At 42.9% G+C, this 18,626-nt stretch overlaps 2 protein-coding genes across 2 annotated transcripts; one reads left to right on the top strand and one right to left on the bottom strand.

Annotated features, from left to right (window-relative positions):
- The first annotated feature begins 843 nt into the window (after window positions 1-843).
- On the top strand, window positions 844-7,192 carry LOC135497760 (uncharacterized). Its single transcript, XM_064787612.1, has 2 exons — window positions 844-933; window positions 2,448-7,192. The coding sequence occupies exon 2, from the start codon at window positions 2,619-2,621 to the stop codon at window positions 3,750-3,752; it is 1,134 nt and encodes a 377-aa protein (XP_064643682.1). The 5' UTR covers window positions 844-933; window positions 2,448-2,618; the 3' UTR covers window positions 3,753-7,192.
- Window positions 6,964-18,457, bottom strand: LOC135497759 (vacuolar protein sorting-associated protein 16 homolog). Its single transcript, XM_064787611.1, has 21 exons — window positions 18,407-18,457; window positions 17,294-17,391; window positions 16,785-16,879; window positions 16,325-16,453; window positions 16,003-16,147; window positions 15,521-15,639; window positions 14,892-15,067; window positions 14,598-14,672; window positions 14,233-14,327; window positions 13,639-13,841; window positions 13,102-13,232; window positions 12,336-12,480; window positions 11,758-11,892; window positions 11,174-11,282; window positions 10,618-10,715; window positions 10,240-10,344; window positions 9,827-9,904; window positions 9,247-9,416; window positions 8,744-8,840; window positions 8,387-8,490; window positions 6,964-7,749 (listed from the first exon to the last, which is right to left on the bottom strand). Exons 1-21 carry the CDS (start codon window positions 18,454-18,456, stop codon window positions 7,605-7,607), a joined length of 2,502 nt encoding a protein of 833 aa, XP_064643681.1. The 5' UTR covers window position 18,457; the 3' UTR covers window positions 6,964-7,604.
- Between the last annotated feature and the right edge of the window lie 169 nt (window positions 18,458-18,626).

Below are 18,626 nucleotides of genomic sequence, written 5' to 3'. Positions count from 1 at the left end.
CATCAACTAATCTCTAGCCCCTACCTTTTCCCCCTTTTGTCCCCCTTTGAAACACTTGCCAGCCTGGCTTTGTGACTTGCAGTTAAGATGGGCAAACTGGTGTCTGCAAGTGAAGCTGAGAAATGCTTGAAGTCTCCATGCCGACTTACCGGCGGTGAACAGCAATCGTGAAGGTGAAGGACCGTGAGCGAGGTGTACTACCCTCTTGCAAATATGGTCTTCAACATGGCTCCATCCTCACACGTTCTCGGCAGTAATGTATCGAATGAAATGGCCTGACGTGTCGGGATGTTGAGGTGAATGTAGTAAAGATACCTCTTTCGAACATTCAACTTACCCCGGCGCCCATCTGGCCCCTGTCTGAAGTATAAACTTTAGGACGGACAAGAGTTTCTAGCCGTAAAGCTTAGGATTGCGAATAACTGTCCAACAAAACTTTATTGACTCCATTTTGCCAATACAGAGTGACAATGTCGTCCCGAGTAATACTTTTACCATTTTTGTGGGTTTTGTAATGACTTCTGGTCTTCTAGATTGTTTAGTGGAGTCACTCTTCATGCCAACTTATCAGCAGTGAATAATTATCAGTCCTAAAGTCTCATCGGACGCACAACGACGGTGGATCGGCATGTTGAAAATGCCCACCTCGTCCTAATTCGTGCCACTAATGCGCGATTGGGCGTTTTAGGGCGAAGAGAACGTGCGTTAACCCTCGTCGATCGGTTTTGTGGAGTCACTGATGTGCGCCTACCCTAATTTATAACCTCCTCGGATCTCTGCGATGCTATCATTATGACCTATGCTATATTTATAAGTGCTTTAGTTATCAGGTACAGTTCGTGGATGGGAGCTAACCTGCTGACGCACTTCATTTCGCTCGCGTGATTCAGGAGGTTGCATGTCTGCCGTACATTCCCCAACTACCGGTACATGGTGAGTATAGTTCTCTCTTTCATATTATCGGTATAAGCCTATATATATATACTGGTGATTTCCGGGAGTGATCCTGAGGAAATTAGGGGTAACGTGTTCGCTTACGGCCCTGCAGCAGCAACGAACATAATACCCCCAATTTCCTTTGATGTTATGCCTGAAGAACCATTGGGTAAAAAGCCCCAATAGGTTAAATCTCCTTTGGGAAGGGATTGGGCTTTCCATTTCACGGCGGTGTAACAGTCGAAAATGTCCACACGTACCGGGTAGGAATTGTATATTAGTACTGGATACGGCAAAAGAATTCAATTGTATCTTCGAGTATAGCATAACCCACAGCTATATCGAAATGATACTGCGATAGCGTAGTGTTAGGCCTATACTAAACGGCAGGTAAATGTTAACGGTAACATGCCAATACTACTACTAGTATATAGAGCATCCCAATCACTGTTCTATCCAAAGATAAAATGCTAGCTCGGTAGCAAGCTATGCATGGTGTGGTGAGGTCATTCATAGGCATGTCAGATACCGTATGGGCTCCATGCGTCAGCTATGCTTATGTTGGCTTCATGGCCAGCTGATGGCGGGACTACTTCCTACAGGGCAGTGGGTGGACCTGGCCAGTTGGCAGGCTGACTATAATCTCGGGACTAAAAATCGTTATCAGTTGCAAAACACAAATTTTCATGCCTATCCCCCCCCCCCCCCCCCCCCCCAGACAGTTCATCTGCGATTCTTGGCCGAAATATGATAAGATGCAGGTGGAATTCATTTCGAGTAACCTAGCTCACCGCCTCGCCGGTCAACGCCATCGTTGATTGGGATTGTGAGTGGCCGTCGATTACTCGTGAAGAGGAAGTATCAATCAGTTTGAACGAATCCGAGATATATATTCCTGTAGTTCCATTCTGAACTTCAGGCCAACACTCGGCACTGACGACCGAAACGCGGGCGAGGGGAGGAAAATATACGACTGACTCTGTTGTTTTCTGGATGTTGGTCGGAGTATAGCCTACCAAACGGGGAATTCACCTTGTCTTGCCGGGGCTGGTTCCGGTACATGTATAGCAGCGCAAAATAGCGTTTCTCCTGGACCATGCTGGTCTTCCATCCCTTATACTTCTCGATCTTCCTAGCTACCATATTATAGCCTTCTTTATCTCAGCTTCACCGCACTTTTAGCCTGTACTTTAAATCAGTCTTATCTTGACGTCTGTTAGAAGGGTTGCATATAGTGCAACCGCCAACAGTAGAAAAAAGTCATAAACTGCTGGGATTCTTTTTGTGGATTTATTTCTGGTCTGCATGGGACGTTGCATGGAGGTCTATCCATTACCAGAGGATAAAAGAACAATAAATGCGGCTGTTTGCTTATTTTATCATCTGCATGATCTTGCAAATGTTTATTTCGGTAATTCCTCTTCCTTTCTGTTAGAAACATCTCGGGCCATGAGAATGTTTTCACTGATTTATTGTAATATTGGCATAATGAGTTTATCATAATCTTTCAGGTCGATGTTACTCTAGCATCGAGACGCTGACGCTCGCCAGGTGGTGTTGAGCCGGAACACTGAATAGCCGAACTCTCTCATCGCACAGCTCGTGAAAAGGTCTACCAGCTCCTTCCAATCGATCTCGAGAAAACGACACTAATTACGCCGATAATAAACGTAGGCTACAAAATGAAAATGGCAACTGGAGAGAGAGCGACGAACGAACTGTCAGACATTGCCAAGGGTTTGAAACCCGGCCCGCTTGGAAAGGATGACGATTCGTCGAAGATAACAGCTAATGATTCGAATTCAAACGCGGGAAACCCTCTTGACGCCGGTGGAGTAACAGACGAGGATATTAAACAAAATCCGGAAAAGTTTTTTGAATCTTTGTCAAGTAAAATCGAAGATCAACTGCGAATGCTTGAATGGGAAATGACGTCGAGTTTCCAAGAAAACGCTATTTCAGATTTCCTTGGTAACAGTCTGTATGACGACGATACGTTTGATCAAGATATTTCCGGAGGTTATTTTGAAATCGGGAAAACATACGATGGGTGTCCAAAAGCCAATCGTACGACTGCGCAGGATGGCTCTGGACAGATTTCGCGGGAAGATATTTCGGCAAGATCATCCATTTCCTCGATGTCGTCCATTTTCGATGACAACGATAAAAGGTCTGACATTGGAGCAGACGGCGACGTGGAGAACAACACGTCTGAGTCGTCACGGTCCGCTTCCTGTGATTCAGGAAATGGTGGCATTCTCGCTGCCAGCATCATGCTAGTCGAAAATGACCAGCGTCAAAAACGAAATGTTGACTGTTTCATTTCGGAGTTGGTAAATTCGATAATGCGGGACATTTCGACCATTTTCTCGGACGACCATGATGCCAATTTGTGGACGCGAGCATACGACACCAGCATCGTTACCACCGTGTCAACCTCGTACAACCAATACCATAACGAAACAGACAAAAATATCACGCCGGATTCACGTCATGTTCTCTTTTCGAAAACATTCAGTGGAGAGCAAGTGACCTTTTCTGACGACCGCTGGTTCCCACATGAGAACATGTTTCAGTTTCCTCTCGCTGTGAACCATCGCCTACAAGATCAGGCGTATGGTTCTGCGAGTACCGTTAGGAGGCGCTCACACAGGCGGGATGCGGGGTCGGCTCGATCAGATGAACCAGAGCGGAGGATATTCCACCGAGCCAGATATCAGATGCACGACATACAACACGAGTTGAGGCGCTTGAGTTGGCGTTTACATGATATAAAGGACGACAGGGCAGAGAGTTCAGACGCTGCCGAGAACTGAGCAATGGCTCGAGGTCGATAGTAAAATAATTGCGCTCAGCTTATTCTCTGGTCTTGACACGTGCAAACATCTATATACAAGGCAGCCATCTTAATTTTTAAGGATGACAATATCCAGGGACTGTCGTTTCCGGGTCATGCACAGTTTGAATAAATCGACCTGGTTAAAATCATTCGTGATACCCTGCATTTGTGGTACCAGTGAAACCAGTTCCGCAGTAGGCCTATCGTCAAATAGTTTATGGACATCTATCTGCGATTCAGTCACCTCTTGTCTATTTGATCGATCGAGAGACTCCCACTGGCGGATTCCACAGCACGAACTGCAGTTTCGTTCTGTGCATAACGTCTCCTGAGTTGGTTTTAAGCTTAACAATATCACGGCCGAAGACGCACTCGAAAGACATGTGCGTGACGTTATACGGCAAGGCACGGATGTATAAAAATCCATTTCTGTTTTGTTATGTTAGTCGATATGCCGCCGGTCTTGAAATCAACCAAGAGAAAGTTCGAAGAGGAATGTACTGTTAATTAGAATTGTTTTCTTCAAGTAGGAACATGCTGTATAAAATGACAAGCGGATATTAGAAATAAATGTTTTTTAACTATGTTTTTTGGGCCAACGAAATGCACCCCGTGGAGATTTTTCGGTAAAATGATAAACCCCGTTCGTTTATTTGTCTTGATCTTATACCAGTCACTATATGTCAGCCTGTGTATCTTTTACCTTCTCTTTGATTTATTCGAAATTTATTCTTCCAGTGCACCCGGCATGACACAAAAACAGTTTCTTCCTGTTTAATAGAACTGGTGATTTGCAGCTGATTCAGTTCCACGTTAATTTCATAAAACGAGGCCAGATATATTGAATCGTAACACCGATTTCGATGTGCTACACGCAACGGGAGTGATATAAGTCCGTCCTCTCGAATAACAGTTGGACTCCCTGGGCACGGTCCATCACGTCATTTTAATTTTGTCTCCTTATGGTGAGGAACGAGGCCGGTGCACTGCGTCTGGAGTGTAAGAACAACCAAGGTCGGACATGATGGCGGTAGGATTCCACGTTGTTGCTCTGCTGTCGTTTTTGTTGCCAGGCCCTGCATTCCCCTTGGTTTGGAAAAGAGGGTTTTTTTTGTCTCGAGAGGACGAGTATGCTTTCGCGGAAAAGACAACAGGAAGCCGAAACGGATACACTTGGTATGATGGCCGGGACCTATGCATGGCCGAAGGTGGCGACCTTTGGCCGTCCATCCACAATGACCGATACCCACCACCAGGTGTCTTTACCAAGCTGAGTATAGATTCCTACTTGTGGACTGGTGTCAATAGAATCGAAAAAGTCGGTGAATGGAAGTTGTCAGATAGCAGTCGGGATACAAACAACGTTGGTTCGAAACTCGGACTCAATGGTCAGAATAGGAAATGTGGAGCTATGCTGCCCGCACGAATGCCTAGAAATGCGTCCAAAATTTTACTGAGAGGTACCAAGGCATGGAAAAGTATGAACTGTGGGAATGAACTGTTCGGATTCATTTGCAAACGAAGGATAGGACAAACCTCACCGAAGACAACACCCTACCCAGCCCTAGCAAACGATACAAGTACCGGTAGGCATAGTTGCCCGAGTGAATGGAGGGACGCCGGTACGAACAGATGCTACATGGCATTTGAAGGGCCTTCGTCGGGATTAGATTGGAAGACGGCTGAAAAGACCTGCCTCTCCTTTCCGAATTATAAGCCGAATTTAGCGTGTGCCAACTCGCTGAGGGAGAGAGACGTCCTCACGCGACTGGCAACCGTTCCGACCCCGGCGAGATTCTGGTTTGGATTGTTCAAGGAACGTATGGATGGACCGTGGATGTGGGCCGATAATACCAGATTCACGAACGAGACGAACTTCCATCGCTACATTAATCAGAAACTGGACTACGGAGGAGGCGTGATCGATAACAGGGCCAACCCTCGAGGAAGCTGGGACGTGTCTTCAGACAGAGATGGTTTGCGCTCCGTTGTGACCAGGTACATTTGCCAGGTAGAAAAGGACCACGTTTTTAAAGGGGGACTATAATAGGCAGGAGTCGAGCTAAGAGGACAAATTGGTGTCCTCTGGTGAATTACATGTACACGTACATGTATGTGCACAGTTCGAGACGTATAGTTGTGTTCGGATTCAGTGATTTATATATCTCGTACCACCCTGAATATGCTACACTCCGGACGGCGAGGTTTTTTTACAGGTAGGTTCGTACCACTGTGTACTTTGACAGCCAAGAAATTTAGTATTAAAATAATTAAGTAAATGAAAAAAAGCAATAAAAACAAAAAGTGCATAATTTTTGGGGTCCTTTCGAGATTCGAACTCGCACCATTTGTCAATGTGCATCGCTGATCTTGTTTACTGACTAACAACACGTGCGTTTCTTACTGGATGACGTCAGGCGAAGTTACTGAGCTCTGATTGGCTGTCAATGTACACAGTGGTACGAACCTACCTGTAAAAAAAAACTCGCTCCCAGGGAGTGAGGAATATGCTCGATATACTGTGAGATAAGGAGGAACAATCGAGACCGAACCTGGCGGCAGCATGTTGGTTGTGACATTGTCCTCATAAGACCGATATGGGATGAATCATGCTTGCTTACCATCAGATTTATTCCATCCTAAAATGTCTATATATAAAGGCAAAGTACCCAGGTAGGCCTAATGGGATAATTCGAAATTGGTACAATCAAACCGAAATCACATGGCGTTTGATAATTTTCACCTGCCGAAATTGGTCTTTTAAGGACAATGTCACAACTAGGATTCTGGGTTCCAAAATCAAGATGGGCGTTTGAGACAAAGTCACAATCAGCTATTTAGACAGTAGCAACGGGATATCAGACAGCGATATGAATAAAGACAAGCAAATGCTTTCATCTAAATCTCCATGTACATTTACACTTGGCCTTCCTGTAGAAAACTGAAGCAAAAGCATTTGCTAGTCTTTATTCATATCACACAATGCCCACATCCTCGTCAAATCCTGCGGAAGTTGCTTTGGTCTTGACATACATGTATATGGGTCAGGATCATATTTAGTTATGCCATATAATGTGTCATAATGGGTAAAGGTCTTTTCTGCTTTTATTCTATGTTCATGATGGATCTCATCAAACTATGGACACACAATGCCACAAACTAGAAAAATATAACTCAACACAGTTAGACTAGATTGACAGTTATCTTTATTTACACACCATATATTGTGTACTTCACTTCTCTGAACGGTATACAGGTCATGTACATGTTAGTTCTAGAATAACAGAAGTATGTTGTAAGAACAGAAAATTTAACATTTCACTCTGACCATGTCAAAGACGCACTTCAAATATCAAAAGGCCAAGAACGCCTCTGGAAATGTTTTTGATCTCAATAAATATACTGTTCAGAAAGCCATTTTCTCTTTATGGTTTTTCAGCCAAAATTCCTCCCTATTCCCTGCTGTCTCTCCTAATGTCTTTTGACACATCCCTTTGGGATACGTCCACAATCTTGAATAGTCAACCATTGTCTCCCTGGAGACAGTCACATCCCAACTCGCGGAGATTGGGGTGCTAGTCACAACCTCTCCTTATAGAGAGTGGAACCTGCCTTAGTGGACACCTCTCTATTAAGGACAACCTCTTTATCAAATACACTAGTTTTAGCCCCAAATTGGTCATTTCCATTCAACTTGACCTCTCTAATTAGGCACCTCTCTATTAAGGACAGCACTTGTCAGTCCCGAGGGTGTCCTCAATAGAGAGGTTCTACTGTAGTCGCAACCATGGACAAGACAATACAAAGCAAATCCAGAAAGCTGTACCCCTCATCTCCGTTGAGAGAGCTGTTGACGAAAGCCTAGGACCTTCTCCGCCAAACCTTTCTGATTTGAATTGCACTTTTTGAGTACGTATGCCAAATCCTCATCATTCCTCTGCTGGAAGGCAAACTCAGCTGCCTGCTCTATTTGCCTGAAATATGATGTGGAAGTCCCAAAATTAACCACTTCTCGACTGGTGACGACTCTTTGCACCAACTTGGTGACACAGAAATTGCCAAAAAATATCTCCTATCAACATTGTTGGTGATTTTGCTCGTTTTCAATTGGTGCGTGATCAATCCTTTGCAGGCTTTGGCAACCTTTTAAAGAGGGACTATAGGCAGGAGCAGTTGCATTACATTGGCCATCTTTTGGTCACTAATACGCACAGTAACAGCAACGGATCATGTTACAGTGGAACCTCCCTTAGAGGACACCTCTCTATTGAAGACAACCTCTCTATTAAGGACACTAGTTCTAGACCCAAGTTGGTTGTTTCCATTCAATTTGACCTCTCTAATCAGGACACCTCTCTATCAAGGACAGCACTTGTCAGTCCTAAGGGTGTCCATAATAGAGAGGTTCTACTGTAGATTCAGCACTAAATATATCCATCAAACAAGTCTGAATACATGTAGTTTTGACGTACTGTGAGATTAGAGAGACCCCTATTGGCGTCAATTTTTAACTCTATCTTGCATACCTAGCAGCTGCCTATAGTGACCCTTTAATGGATATTTGAGAGGTATTTGCATGGTGGGAAAGAACAGTTCTACAAGAAAACTCACCCAACTAGAACGAGACATTTGACCATCTGTTCGGCCACAACCTTAGGTAGGTACTTGGTGGCCTCCTGGCGGTTCAAATGCTTCATACTAACTTCAACAAATGGCTGTAAAGGAAAGAGCACATCTTCTAACATTGCTCAAGATCTGAAGATTGAACTACTGGTCCGTCAAATACTCAAAGGTAACGTACGAAGTTTAAAGAATTTCATCTCCACGTCCTTGCCCTGTGTTCACTAACTTGACCCACTTCTGATTGCAATGTTAAATTTCACTTGCTCACTCTGCAGTTAACAAAGAATTGGGTATCAGCGTCTTAAAAGCAGAGCTGATTTTCACTTGGGTACAAGCTCTACTCACCTCGTACCCAATGGGGGATTTTTTACTTTTCGAGAACCTTTCAAGTTCGATCCAATCTCCTGCTTCAGCTAACGCTTGTATCTTCAGCCACCAGAACCTGGAATGAGTTGAACATCCGTTAGCGGACACCTCTCTATTAGGGACAACGTCAACTTCTTTATTAACGACACTAGTTTTGGTCCCAAATTGGTTGTTGCCATTCAATTTGACCTGTGTAATCAGTACACCTCTCTCTTAGGGACAGCACGTATCAGTACCAAGGGTGTCCTTGATAGAGAGGTGCTACGCATACGACGCCAGAATGTCACAGTTTTGGGTGCGCAAGAGAAGATGCGCGAAATCTGATCTTCTGTTCAAAATCAAGTCCACTAAACACAGAGATCAAATCAGTTTATGAACCTTCTTTTCAAACATATTCTTCAGACATGTACAAAGTCTAATTGCCAAGGACCTAGAACAAACCATGAAGCAATCACTACACGCTTAGTTTTCAGTAAATTTACCTTCGGTCTGGAATTTTAAATTCCTTCTTAAGCGTATCTGCCATTTTGTGATTATTTTCTTTCAGCACCTTGTATATGGTTTCATGGACCGAGAGATCCAAATACGGCCGGTTTAATTCCTCCTCAAGCCTCCGCTGGTATCGGAGCAACTTGACTTGTTCCTCCGTCACCTAAATAAACAGATAAAACCTCGATCAATCCTCACGAAAAAGATAACAAAAATTTACAAGTTCGGGAAAATTTCAGAACATGTGCAATGTGGCTAAAACTTTCAATATTTTTTCTGTATTTCTTCTTTAAAGCATTTTATCGCATGCCAGTATAGTTGGGTATCAATTTGGGGAACTTGCCGTTTGACACTGTCTTAAACATGACGAATGAAAAACATTGAATCCCTTTTTCCGTATTTCCTCTTTCGAGCATTTTATCGCAAGCCTCTATGGTCTGGCATGAACTTGTATACTGGCCTTGAGATACTGTCTTCAACATGATGAGAAGCAGATCAACTCACCCAAGTTAAGCAGTCATTTTCAGCGATTAGAAATGTCAGATGATGAATCAGATGCATAGCTTGACTCACCTTAGCAGACCAGTCATTCTTGGCCTTGCTATAAGATTCCTGCGCACCTATTAGTCCACTGATCCTCGCATCAAATCTCTGCAACAGAGACATTCCAGAGAATATAAACTGAGGCAAGCAAGTTCGTCAACGATGAAAAATTCAAGGGACTCCAGTTAAAATTAAGGATCAGCAGTTGTATTTATAGGTTTTCGCAAAGACAGGGAATCCAAAGGCTCACAACGTTATGTTTATTAGCCCTTGCTGGCTCAGGCCCTGCATGGGGGTCGGTGATATCAACCTTGCCCTGATCTCCCTTGGATAAGCTTTTCAGTTGGTGTATCTTGGGAATGAGTACAACATTACGCTGCAGTTTGCCTATAGACAACCAAGGACCCCCAGCTCAATATCAAGTCCTTCAACGTAATACTTGCCTCTTCTGTGTAGCTCTCAATGACTCTGCAATGAGCCTCTTCTTCATAGTTGTCTTCTTGGTAGTAGAGGTCTTGTAGCGTCTTCAGATTTTGTTGGCGGCAGTACTGAAAAACAACAGGATGCGTTTAGGTCCAGTGTATCAATCGATCGATCAGAACATTTTATGGAGTAAAGAATTCGGGTAGTGCCATCAATGCACAAGATCAAGTGAAGTTTGGACAATCCAAAGAGAATATATGTACGTTTAAAAACACACTCTTCCAACCAGCCAGTGCGCAGAGTAGCTTGAAAACGTTTACAGAGATTGCATCGTAAAATTCATATATAGTATTAGAATAAAGCGACCCTAGTCCTGTTTGTGGCGACATTTTCCTCACCTGTAGGTAAAGAGAATAGGCAGTAGGCATGGTGCGGATGGTCATGAAAAAGTCGCCAAGGGGCATGCTCTCCTTTAGATGAAGTACGACTGTGTAGACTGGAACACAGAGACAAAATAATTTAACGGTGACCGTAGGCCTTTAGGGCCCGCTTTTAAATCATAACTTCCATCAATAAAGTAAAAATAATGATTTGATTTTTAGAATTCTTAACTAATTTAGTGCAAATTCGGCATAGACAGTGCTCCAGTGATGCAATGAATAGTTCCAGCCACTAGTTGCATGCATACAAGTTTACTTCAGTTGGAGACTCTAGCCTAACACTCAGAATTCACACACACACACACGCACCCTAGCTAGAAATGCATGACTGCAGAGGTTGAAATTTACAATCCACAATCGGAAATGACACAGTTTGATCACATTCAAATGTAAGTCCATTGAACAATGTCACTCATTTCGTCAATTGATGACCTTTTTGGGCCATGATCGGGGTTGTGAACTCCCCATGGTACTAAAGTACAGTACCAACTTCAATACCGATTATCTCACTTACTGAGGTCAGTGTCTCCGCTCTCTATGGCCTTGTTGAGAGCATGTTCTTTGCTGTTCATCTTCATGAGAAGTGGAACTTGTTCAGCAGCCTTTGGTTCAAAGTCCAGCAACTAGATAAAGATAAATAAACCATGAATGAAAAGAAAGACATTTCAAAATGACTTTTTATCCTTCAATTTGTCTAAGAAGTAGCAAGTGTTAATAGCTATAAAACTAAGTTACTTAGTCAGGGAGTTAATCGTTCTGGGGTGTTGACTCCATCCAGCTGGAGTGTACAGTGCAACCTTCCTTATCAGACACACCTCTCTACAAGGACATACACCCACCCTCTCTGTTAAGGACACTAGTTTTGAACCCATATGTTGTTCCCATTCAATTTGACCTCTCTATCATCAGTACTCGTCAGATCTGATCCTGTCCTTAATAGAGAGTTCTACTGTAGTTGGTTTTCTGTGCTTCCCTCACCGGACACTAATGAACATTATTGAAGTGACCTTCGCTGGTGTAAATTGGCCAATTCTGCTCTAAAGGCTTTGAAAATCTTCTCCTGATAAATAACACGAAACACCACATAAGTTACCATACCCTAATGGCTAAGTCTTTCCTTCCCTTCTCGATAGCTTTGTTGGCAATTTCTGAGTAGGATACGCCAGGTGTCTCTCCGAGTTTCTGAGCGATTGCCCGCGCAACAATCTCATCATCAACGTCGCTCTGTTGCACCTAAAATACACATCACAAAGACATAAGTATGAAAAGTGGCAGCCCGTAACGAATACAGCAGAACCTCACTGGATGACCATAGTCGCATGTCGCACAGAATATGATCCTAAAATGACACCAGGACATAACAGAAGAAATTGATGTACTCAGGTGTCACAAAAGTCAGACAACAACGAAATGAACAACCAGTCCACCCAACCTGTCAAGCTCAGAGCAACACGCAACTTGTTCCGTCATGGCGTGTCATAAAAGGCAGACAACAGTGAAATGAACAACCAGTCCACCCAACCTGTCAAGCTCAGAGCAACACGCAACTTGTTCCGTCATGGCGTGTCATAAAAGGCAGACAACAGTGAAATGAACAACCAGTCCACCCAACCTGTCAAGCTCGGAGCAACACGCAACTTGTTCTGTCATGGCGAGTTACAAATAGCCTAGCGTACCTTATAACAGGCCCAGTGGGCTAAGATCCTGCTTGCTCCTTCCGCCTCTGGTATCTTGAGGTATTCACAAATGCGTATAGCGAGGCAGTATTCCCTTCGATGTACGAGGCGGTCAATCAAAATCTGTATGGACAGGTGCTGCAGTCTTTTGTATAGTCAAGGAATCAAACTGATTGGTTGTAACAAGCTTCCAAGGTAACATCTTTGTATCAAGTACATATCCATCAGCATGGGCCCGTGCTCCACTCTTGCTGTGATAAAGCATAGCGTGGTCAGTGACTCAGTAAACAAAGACAATAGCCATTGAGGGGCGAAATAGTTTTTTGAGATCCACTTATTGTGTCGTTTAGCTGCAGTTTTCATCTGCACGCAACCTGCAGCAAACGAGGAGCAAAAAAGACAGGGGTTCAGTCAGACACAGACCTATTTCCCCACAAATTAATAGGGACTACTTTAAACGTTCAGGATTTACATACCAATATCAACAAAGGTAGAGGTCCCTGGTGTCATCCCAGCTGTCAGCGGGAGACTTGAGACAGATCTCTCAGCCTTTTAACATGGTTACTCCATCCAGGTTACCAGTCGGAAATGCTCAGATTGTAGCAGTTAGCGCTCAGATTGTAGCGCTGATTGAGCAACTCATCTCAGTTCTACTGAAAGGTTTCAGCTAAGACAGGGGAAGAAGTGTAAAGCGCTTTGAGAATAAGGTAAAGCGCTATGAGAACTAACGTTTATTTCTTTAAATTTGAAATCAACTGAAGGATACTGGTTGTACGTGAGTGGAATCCCGGTGGCGGAATAATCTCTGACGGCATTCAGCACACGTAACATCTGGCACATATTGACAAAAGCATCTGGCCTCATGTCGGTCAGAAAGCACTTGCCAAATGATGCAGCCTGAAAAAGAGACGACAAGAAACGCGATTATTTCAATCTTTAGGCCGCAACACCAGGTATAACTTCAAGGAAGATAGAGATTTCTTAAAAACACACTTCGCCAGGCAGAAATATTGCTTCATATCACTTTTTAACAATTTCTAGTACTGGTACTCTGAAATACTTTTTGGGATATGAACAGTAATCTTTTCGCTTTTGGAAGTGCAAAAAAAGCAATTGAGGGGTCATTTCGAATAAAACAAACAAGTAAGAATAATCTTTGTAAACAAATATTTAGTTGGGAACTGGATCTGGAAAACTGACTTGAATCGAGTAAAACCACGACCAATGGCACCCTTGTAAATTTATTACAAGATTCCGGGGGAAACAAGGCTACATTATGGTAATAGAACCAAGACCTACATACCTTCAGTAGTTTCTTCTGGACCTTGGGGTCGTACTCTTGTCCAGCCGCCTCTATGCACTGTTCGACAGCCAAGTCTAGTTTATCCTTGATTGTCCTGATATACTCGTCAGCCCTCTGGCTCCCCCGCTGGAATTCCCTCGAGGCCTCGAACAGCATGGCACCGGGAGTCATAGAGCCAATCTTGAAGATGTCTTCAATCACGGCTGAAATTGTCACAAACATAAAGTGACTAGTTGAAGTTTACAAGCTACATGACCTTGGGTTGGGTATAAAACCACATTAGTATTCCTGTGTCCAGTTTTATACTTATTAAAGGGACAATATAGGCAGCAGCTAGGCAGGCAAGATAAAGTTACACAAAGCCACCAATAGGGGTCTCTCACATTTCACAGTAGGTCGAAATGATTCACGCTTGTACGAGGGATATATTTAGTCCTAAGTCTGACATGACCAATGCCCTGACTGTGTATACTAGTCACTTGAAGATGGCCAAATTAGCCCCTCTCCTCCTGCCTATAGTCCCCCTAAGGCCATGCAGGTTATCAGCCTATGGCAAACTCGCCCCTCCATCCCAGTCACTCCTATAATACTTACAAGGTACTTTCTGTAGCATTTCATGACTAGTGTTACTGACGATCCTCAAACCATCCATCTCTGGCACCAGGTGGGACGGGCCATCGGCATTGTAAGTGGGAAGAGTCAAGGACTTTAAACACATCATTCACAATGATATAATCGATAGTTCAAATTATGGCGATCAGTGCACTGAAAACCAAACAACAGTGCACCCAATGGTGAATTGATTAAAACACTCGGCGGAAAATCGGAAAAATCTTGTAGCCACTGATGACAGAAACACTTACAGTAGAACAGTAGAACCTTTCTATTAAGGACACCATCTTTAGAAATAGACAGCTCAGAGCTGTAATCACAGTAATATTGTGTCACGCAAAGGATATCTGATCGGCACCCCTTTTGGTCCCACCATCAACAGCAAGTCATTCCAATAACCGAGCACAGCACCTGTGCCACACCTGGAATTAAACAAACATCAACAGTCTGATTGCATCCGAGACAATGACCCGACCACAATGAATTAAATGATGCAGCCACGACGATTCATCCTGAAATACAATCCTGGATTCTCTCCACGATCGCAACTGGGCCCTGTTGCGTTGTAGCCGGCGATGTTAACCACTAGGCTATCAAGCATCTCAGCTCATTGCTCATGATATTGTGAACAACCCACGTACCAGGCGAGTTGTCTTGGCCTCGACTGAAACTTCGTGTCATGTTCGCAATAGCAGGTTTTTAGATCCGAGGACCCGATCCACAGGATGCCGGTGTCGGAGAACAGAGCGATGTATTTGTTGTTGTATGAAGCAGCCATCTCTATGATCGAGTTAATCGGGCTCTTGAACTCTGGATGCTGAAATCAACAAGAGGAAAGCATTCGACGGAATCTGTCAAGTTCGATAGTTAGCAAATCAGTTATTAGTGGTCAGCTTCACTGTAATGCTACATGTAACGATGCATGGCGGTAAGGAGGGGTACTATTATCCTCCTGGCCCTAGCTGAATTTTAAAAAGAAAACGGAGTCACTGACTTGACAGAAATTTGTCTAGACATGTTATCTCCTTAACCAAGTACAGTAGAACCTCTCTATTAAGGACACCCTCGGGACTGACAAGTGCTGTCCTTAATAGAGCGGTGTCCTGATTAGAGAGGTCAAATTGAATGGAAACAACCAATTTGAGACCAAAACTAGTGTCCTTAATAGAGAGGTTGTCCTTAATAGAGAGGTGTCCGCTAACAGAGGTTCAACTGTATATTTGCCATCACTAAAGAACATGACTATAATTTAAAGCTTGTTCTGGATTACCTGTTCTTCATATTGTCCACCGTGATCAAGATAATACAACCTGGACTCCACTGCAACCAGAGCTTTGGAATTTCGATCTAGGGTCATCATCAACCATGAACTGGGAGGTTTGTTCAAACCTAGAATAAGAAGTTCATTAGAGGTGGTTGTACAACTACACCTATGTTTCATGCTCGGTAGGCCTCTGTCTGTGTCCATTTTTAAAAAGTTCTGGAAACTTCCCAGGCCATTTTGAATTTTTTCATCAACTCACCCCTCTCCTTCCATTTTCAATTTCCACAACTTGATTTGAAGCAAATCAAATTGAAATGGTTTTATCAACATATTCTGAAGTTTTCCATGAAAACCAATATTTAATTTCACTGTCTTCGATGTTGAAGGGAGACTTTGATCGAAGCGTAAACTCTTTCCTTCAAATTCTTGATGCAGACTTGATTGGAATGTTCCTCGAAAATTTTGGTGAACCTGAACTGAATTCTTACCAGGCACATCAGTGAGTCGCCTGATCCTCGGGTCCTGAACACTGTTGATGACGAAGATACGATATGTTCCTGTCAAGACCGCTATGCCGGTGCCATTGTAGCTCCTGAATATCCGACACTCCAAACACTTGGTCTCCTTGGCATCCTGATGAAGAAATGGCCGAAATAGACGTTTGAAATTAACACGGTGTCAGCAAGAATAAGAGTGTTCTAAACTTCTTTTTTTTAGATAAACCTGGTTTTATTTAAGACTAGCATACAATTCAGGTCTTCTTCAGATCTGATAAAGAGCATTTGATGAGAATCTCAAACCTTTACTCACATTGCCCATGCCGAACGTCTTGCTAAAGTTTCCAAATATGTCGTACACCAGAACGCTACCATCGTCTTGGACACAAAGGAGGTCCTCGGTTTCTGACCAGCCGATGTCAAGAATGCGACCGCTGCTCCACTGAAAGCATGAAGACTCGCCATAAAATCATCTAAATTCATTGTTAATGCTATTTGAAGGGTACACCATTCGCATTGACTGGCGGCTCAAGAAATGGAAACACAGTTAAGCGGTAGTAGTTTTTATTCAAATTTGCTGAAACTTGGTACATATTATATGTATACCTGTCTTCCCATCAGCATTGTTGAAATTCATATTCGGTATGAATTTACACAATCTAAAATTTCAAAAACACCTTTACAAATTTCAATTTTTAATGAAGGGCATAGGCCTTTAAGACTCTGGAAAGGATTATTGCTGAAACTGATGCTTATACTGAACAACTATTTACTCTTATTTGAGATAACAAGCGTCCGGCAGAAGAATAGATGTAGATGATTGGTTTGGCAGTTGCACTGGCTGTTCTCCTATCATCTCGTACTAGAGCTGAAATAAATTAACAAAATCAGATATTTAGGGCAGAAATTAGAGTAAGTGTATTCAAGTTTCTTGGGCATATCATACATTCTATTTACAGACTTTTTAAAAACGATTCCTATGAACTTTTTGTCAATGCAAAACGTGTCTCTCTAGCTCAACATGAGCTGGCCTACTTTCTGGATGCCATGGTTCCAGATATGACATCAAATGGCTACCAAGGCAGAGACAAGTTGGACCTTGATTTGAAGTGATCCCAGAACCAGATTGTGACATTGTCTTCGAAAAATGGAAGGTTCTGTTAGTGTTACTGTTAACACATTTCATTGTTTCTTGATGTTTTCCTTTGTGTTACAATGGCAAAAACTAACAGAACCAGGTTCACTCAGCCCCTTCTAGCAGCCCCCAATATCCCTTTCTTACCAATGGGTCCTCCATATGGTGCAGCCGATATATTGAACTTTGCAAGGTCAACATCAGAAAACCAGGATGTGTCAAAGAATGAGTATAATTCGAAGCGCCTGAAAGAATAGAGATAAATTTCATATGATTTGTCCAACTGGGGTCAAAGCAGGCCTCTCAATTACATGATTCCTACACTGTATAACGGTGTAGGCCGTACAGGATGTCCCCAAATTAGGTCTTTTTTTTTGTCTTCTTTTTTTTAATAATATGACCCCCTGAAGCGTTTTTTGACCCCTAACATAACCAAATCTCATCCAAATGGCCTAATCTTATAGTTTTACCCTAAAATTAAGATTTTTCAGGTGTATGTGGTGATATCAGTCACTAACTTTGATTTATGACGTCGCTGTTCAGGCAAATCGGCGCAATGAAATGTCCCCAAATTAAGCTAAGAGCAAAAAAACATGTCCCCCAAAATAGGGTAAAAGGCCTGCAAAGACAAAGACCTCGCAATCACATCTAATTTGAACCCAAAGGAAGATATATTGACTTGTTATCATTGCCAATGGGACATCACATCCCAAATTATGTAAAGGTAAAGCGACCTGTCTCCAATGTAAACATGCATGAATCAAACAAGTCCTCAATGACGACAATGAGTCGGGCCAGTGTGACATGACATACATGCACTGTAGTGATAGTGTCGCGTACTAGGCCTATACTATTACTACTATCACTAATCTGATCACGAGTCTGGAGAAAGTTGATTTGAAATGTCCTACTCCTAGGCCTACTCCTAGTCCTAGCCCAACTACTAGGTTCCGTAAAACAAGTCAAAGGATTATATTACGCACTTAAATCTCTAAGCTACTGACGGTCATGGCATCTATAGAGCCATTTCCTTTAATCCGTCAGAATAAAACACGGCCGGACACTTTTTCCAAGGGGACATTTTCCACTTCTACACCACCCTACTTTTCTTTAGCAGACATCATCACTTTGACACCAGTTCAACTACAGTTTGCATAGTGCAATTGGCTAAAAGTGATATTTGCTCGATGAAGTCGGACCTACTCTTTCAGCTACACTAAGATTTAACCAAATTTCTGCAAAAATAAAGCGTAATTTTACCGAAAGAAAACGTCTCCAAGTGAGTTCCAATTTGCTGTCATAAACGCCATTTTGGCCAGTTTGACATGTTTGAAGTCACATGATCAAGGCGCAGTAAAAAAGCAGAAACCAAAGTGAAATGAACACTTACAACTTTCTGTATGATTGGTCTATCGATCTCCAAATCTGAATCAAAATACGCTGCTAGTCGTGCTAGTTCATAATACTATCATCGTTCAAA

The sequence above is a fragment of the Lineus longissimus genome, chromosome 13 (assembly GCF_910592395.1).
Source record: "Lineus longissimus chromosome 13, tnLinLong1.2, whole genome shotgun sequence".
Lineage (NCBI taxonomy): Eukaryota > Metazoa > Nemertea > Pilidiophora > Heteronemertea > Lineidae > Lineus > Lineus longissimus.
Note: the sequence above shows the minus strand (reverse complement) of the source record. Positions and strands in the feature narration are given on the sequence as shown.

Excerpts from the sequence above, each read along its gene's own strand:
- LOC135497760 (XM_064787612.1), top strand. The coding sequence starts at position 2,619 with ATGAAAATGGCAACTGGAGAGAGAGCGACGAACGAACTGTCAGACATT.
- LOC135497759 (XM_064787611.1), bottom strand. The coding sequence starts at position 18,456 with ATGGCGTTTATGACAGCAAATTGGAACTCACTTGGAGACGTTTTCTTT. Across the intron at positions 10,716-11,173 it reads GAGCGGAGACACTGACCTCA|TCTACACAGTCGTACTTCAT; the intron begins GTAAGTGAGATA and ends TCTGTGTTCCAG. Across the intron at positions 9,905-10,239 it reads TTGAGAGCTACACAGAAGAG|AGATTTGATGCGAGGATCAG; the intron begins GCAAGTATTACG and ends TCTCTGTTGCAG.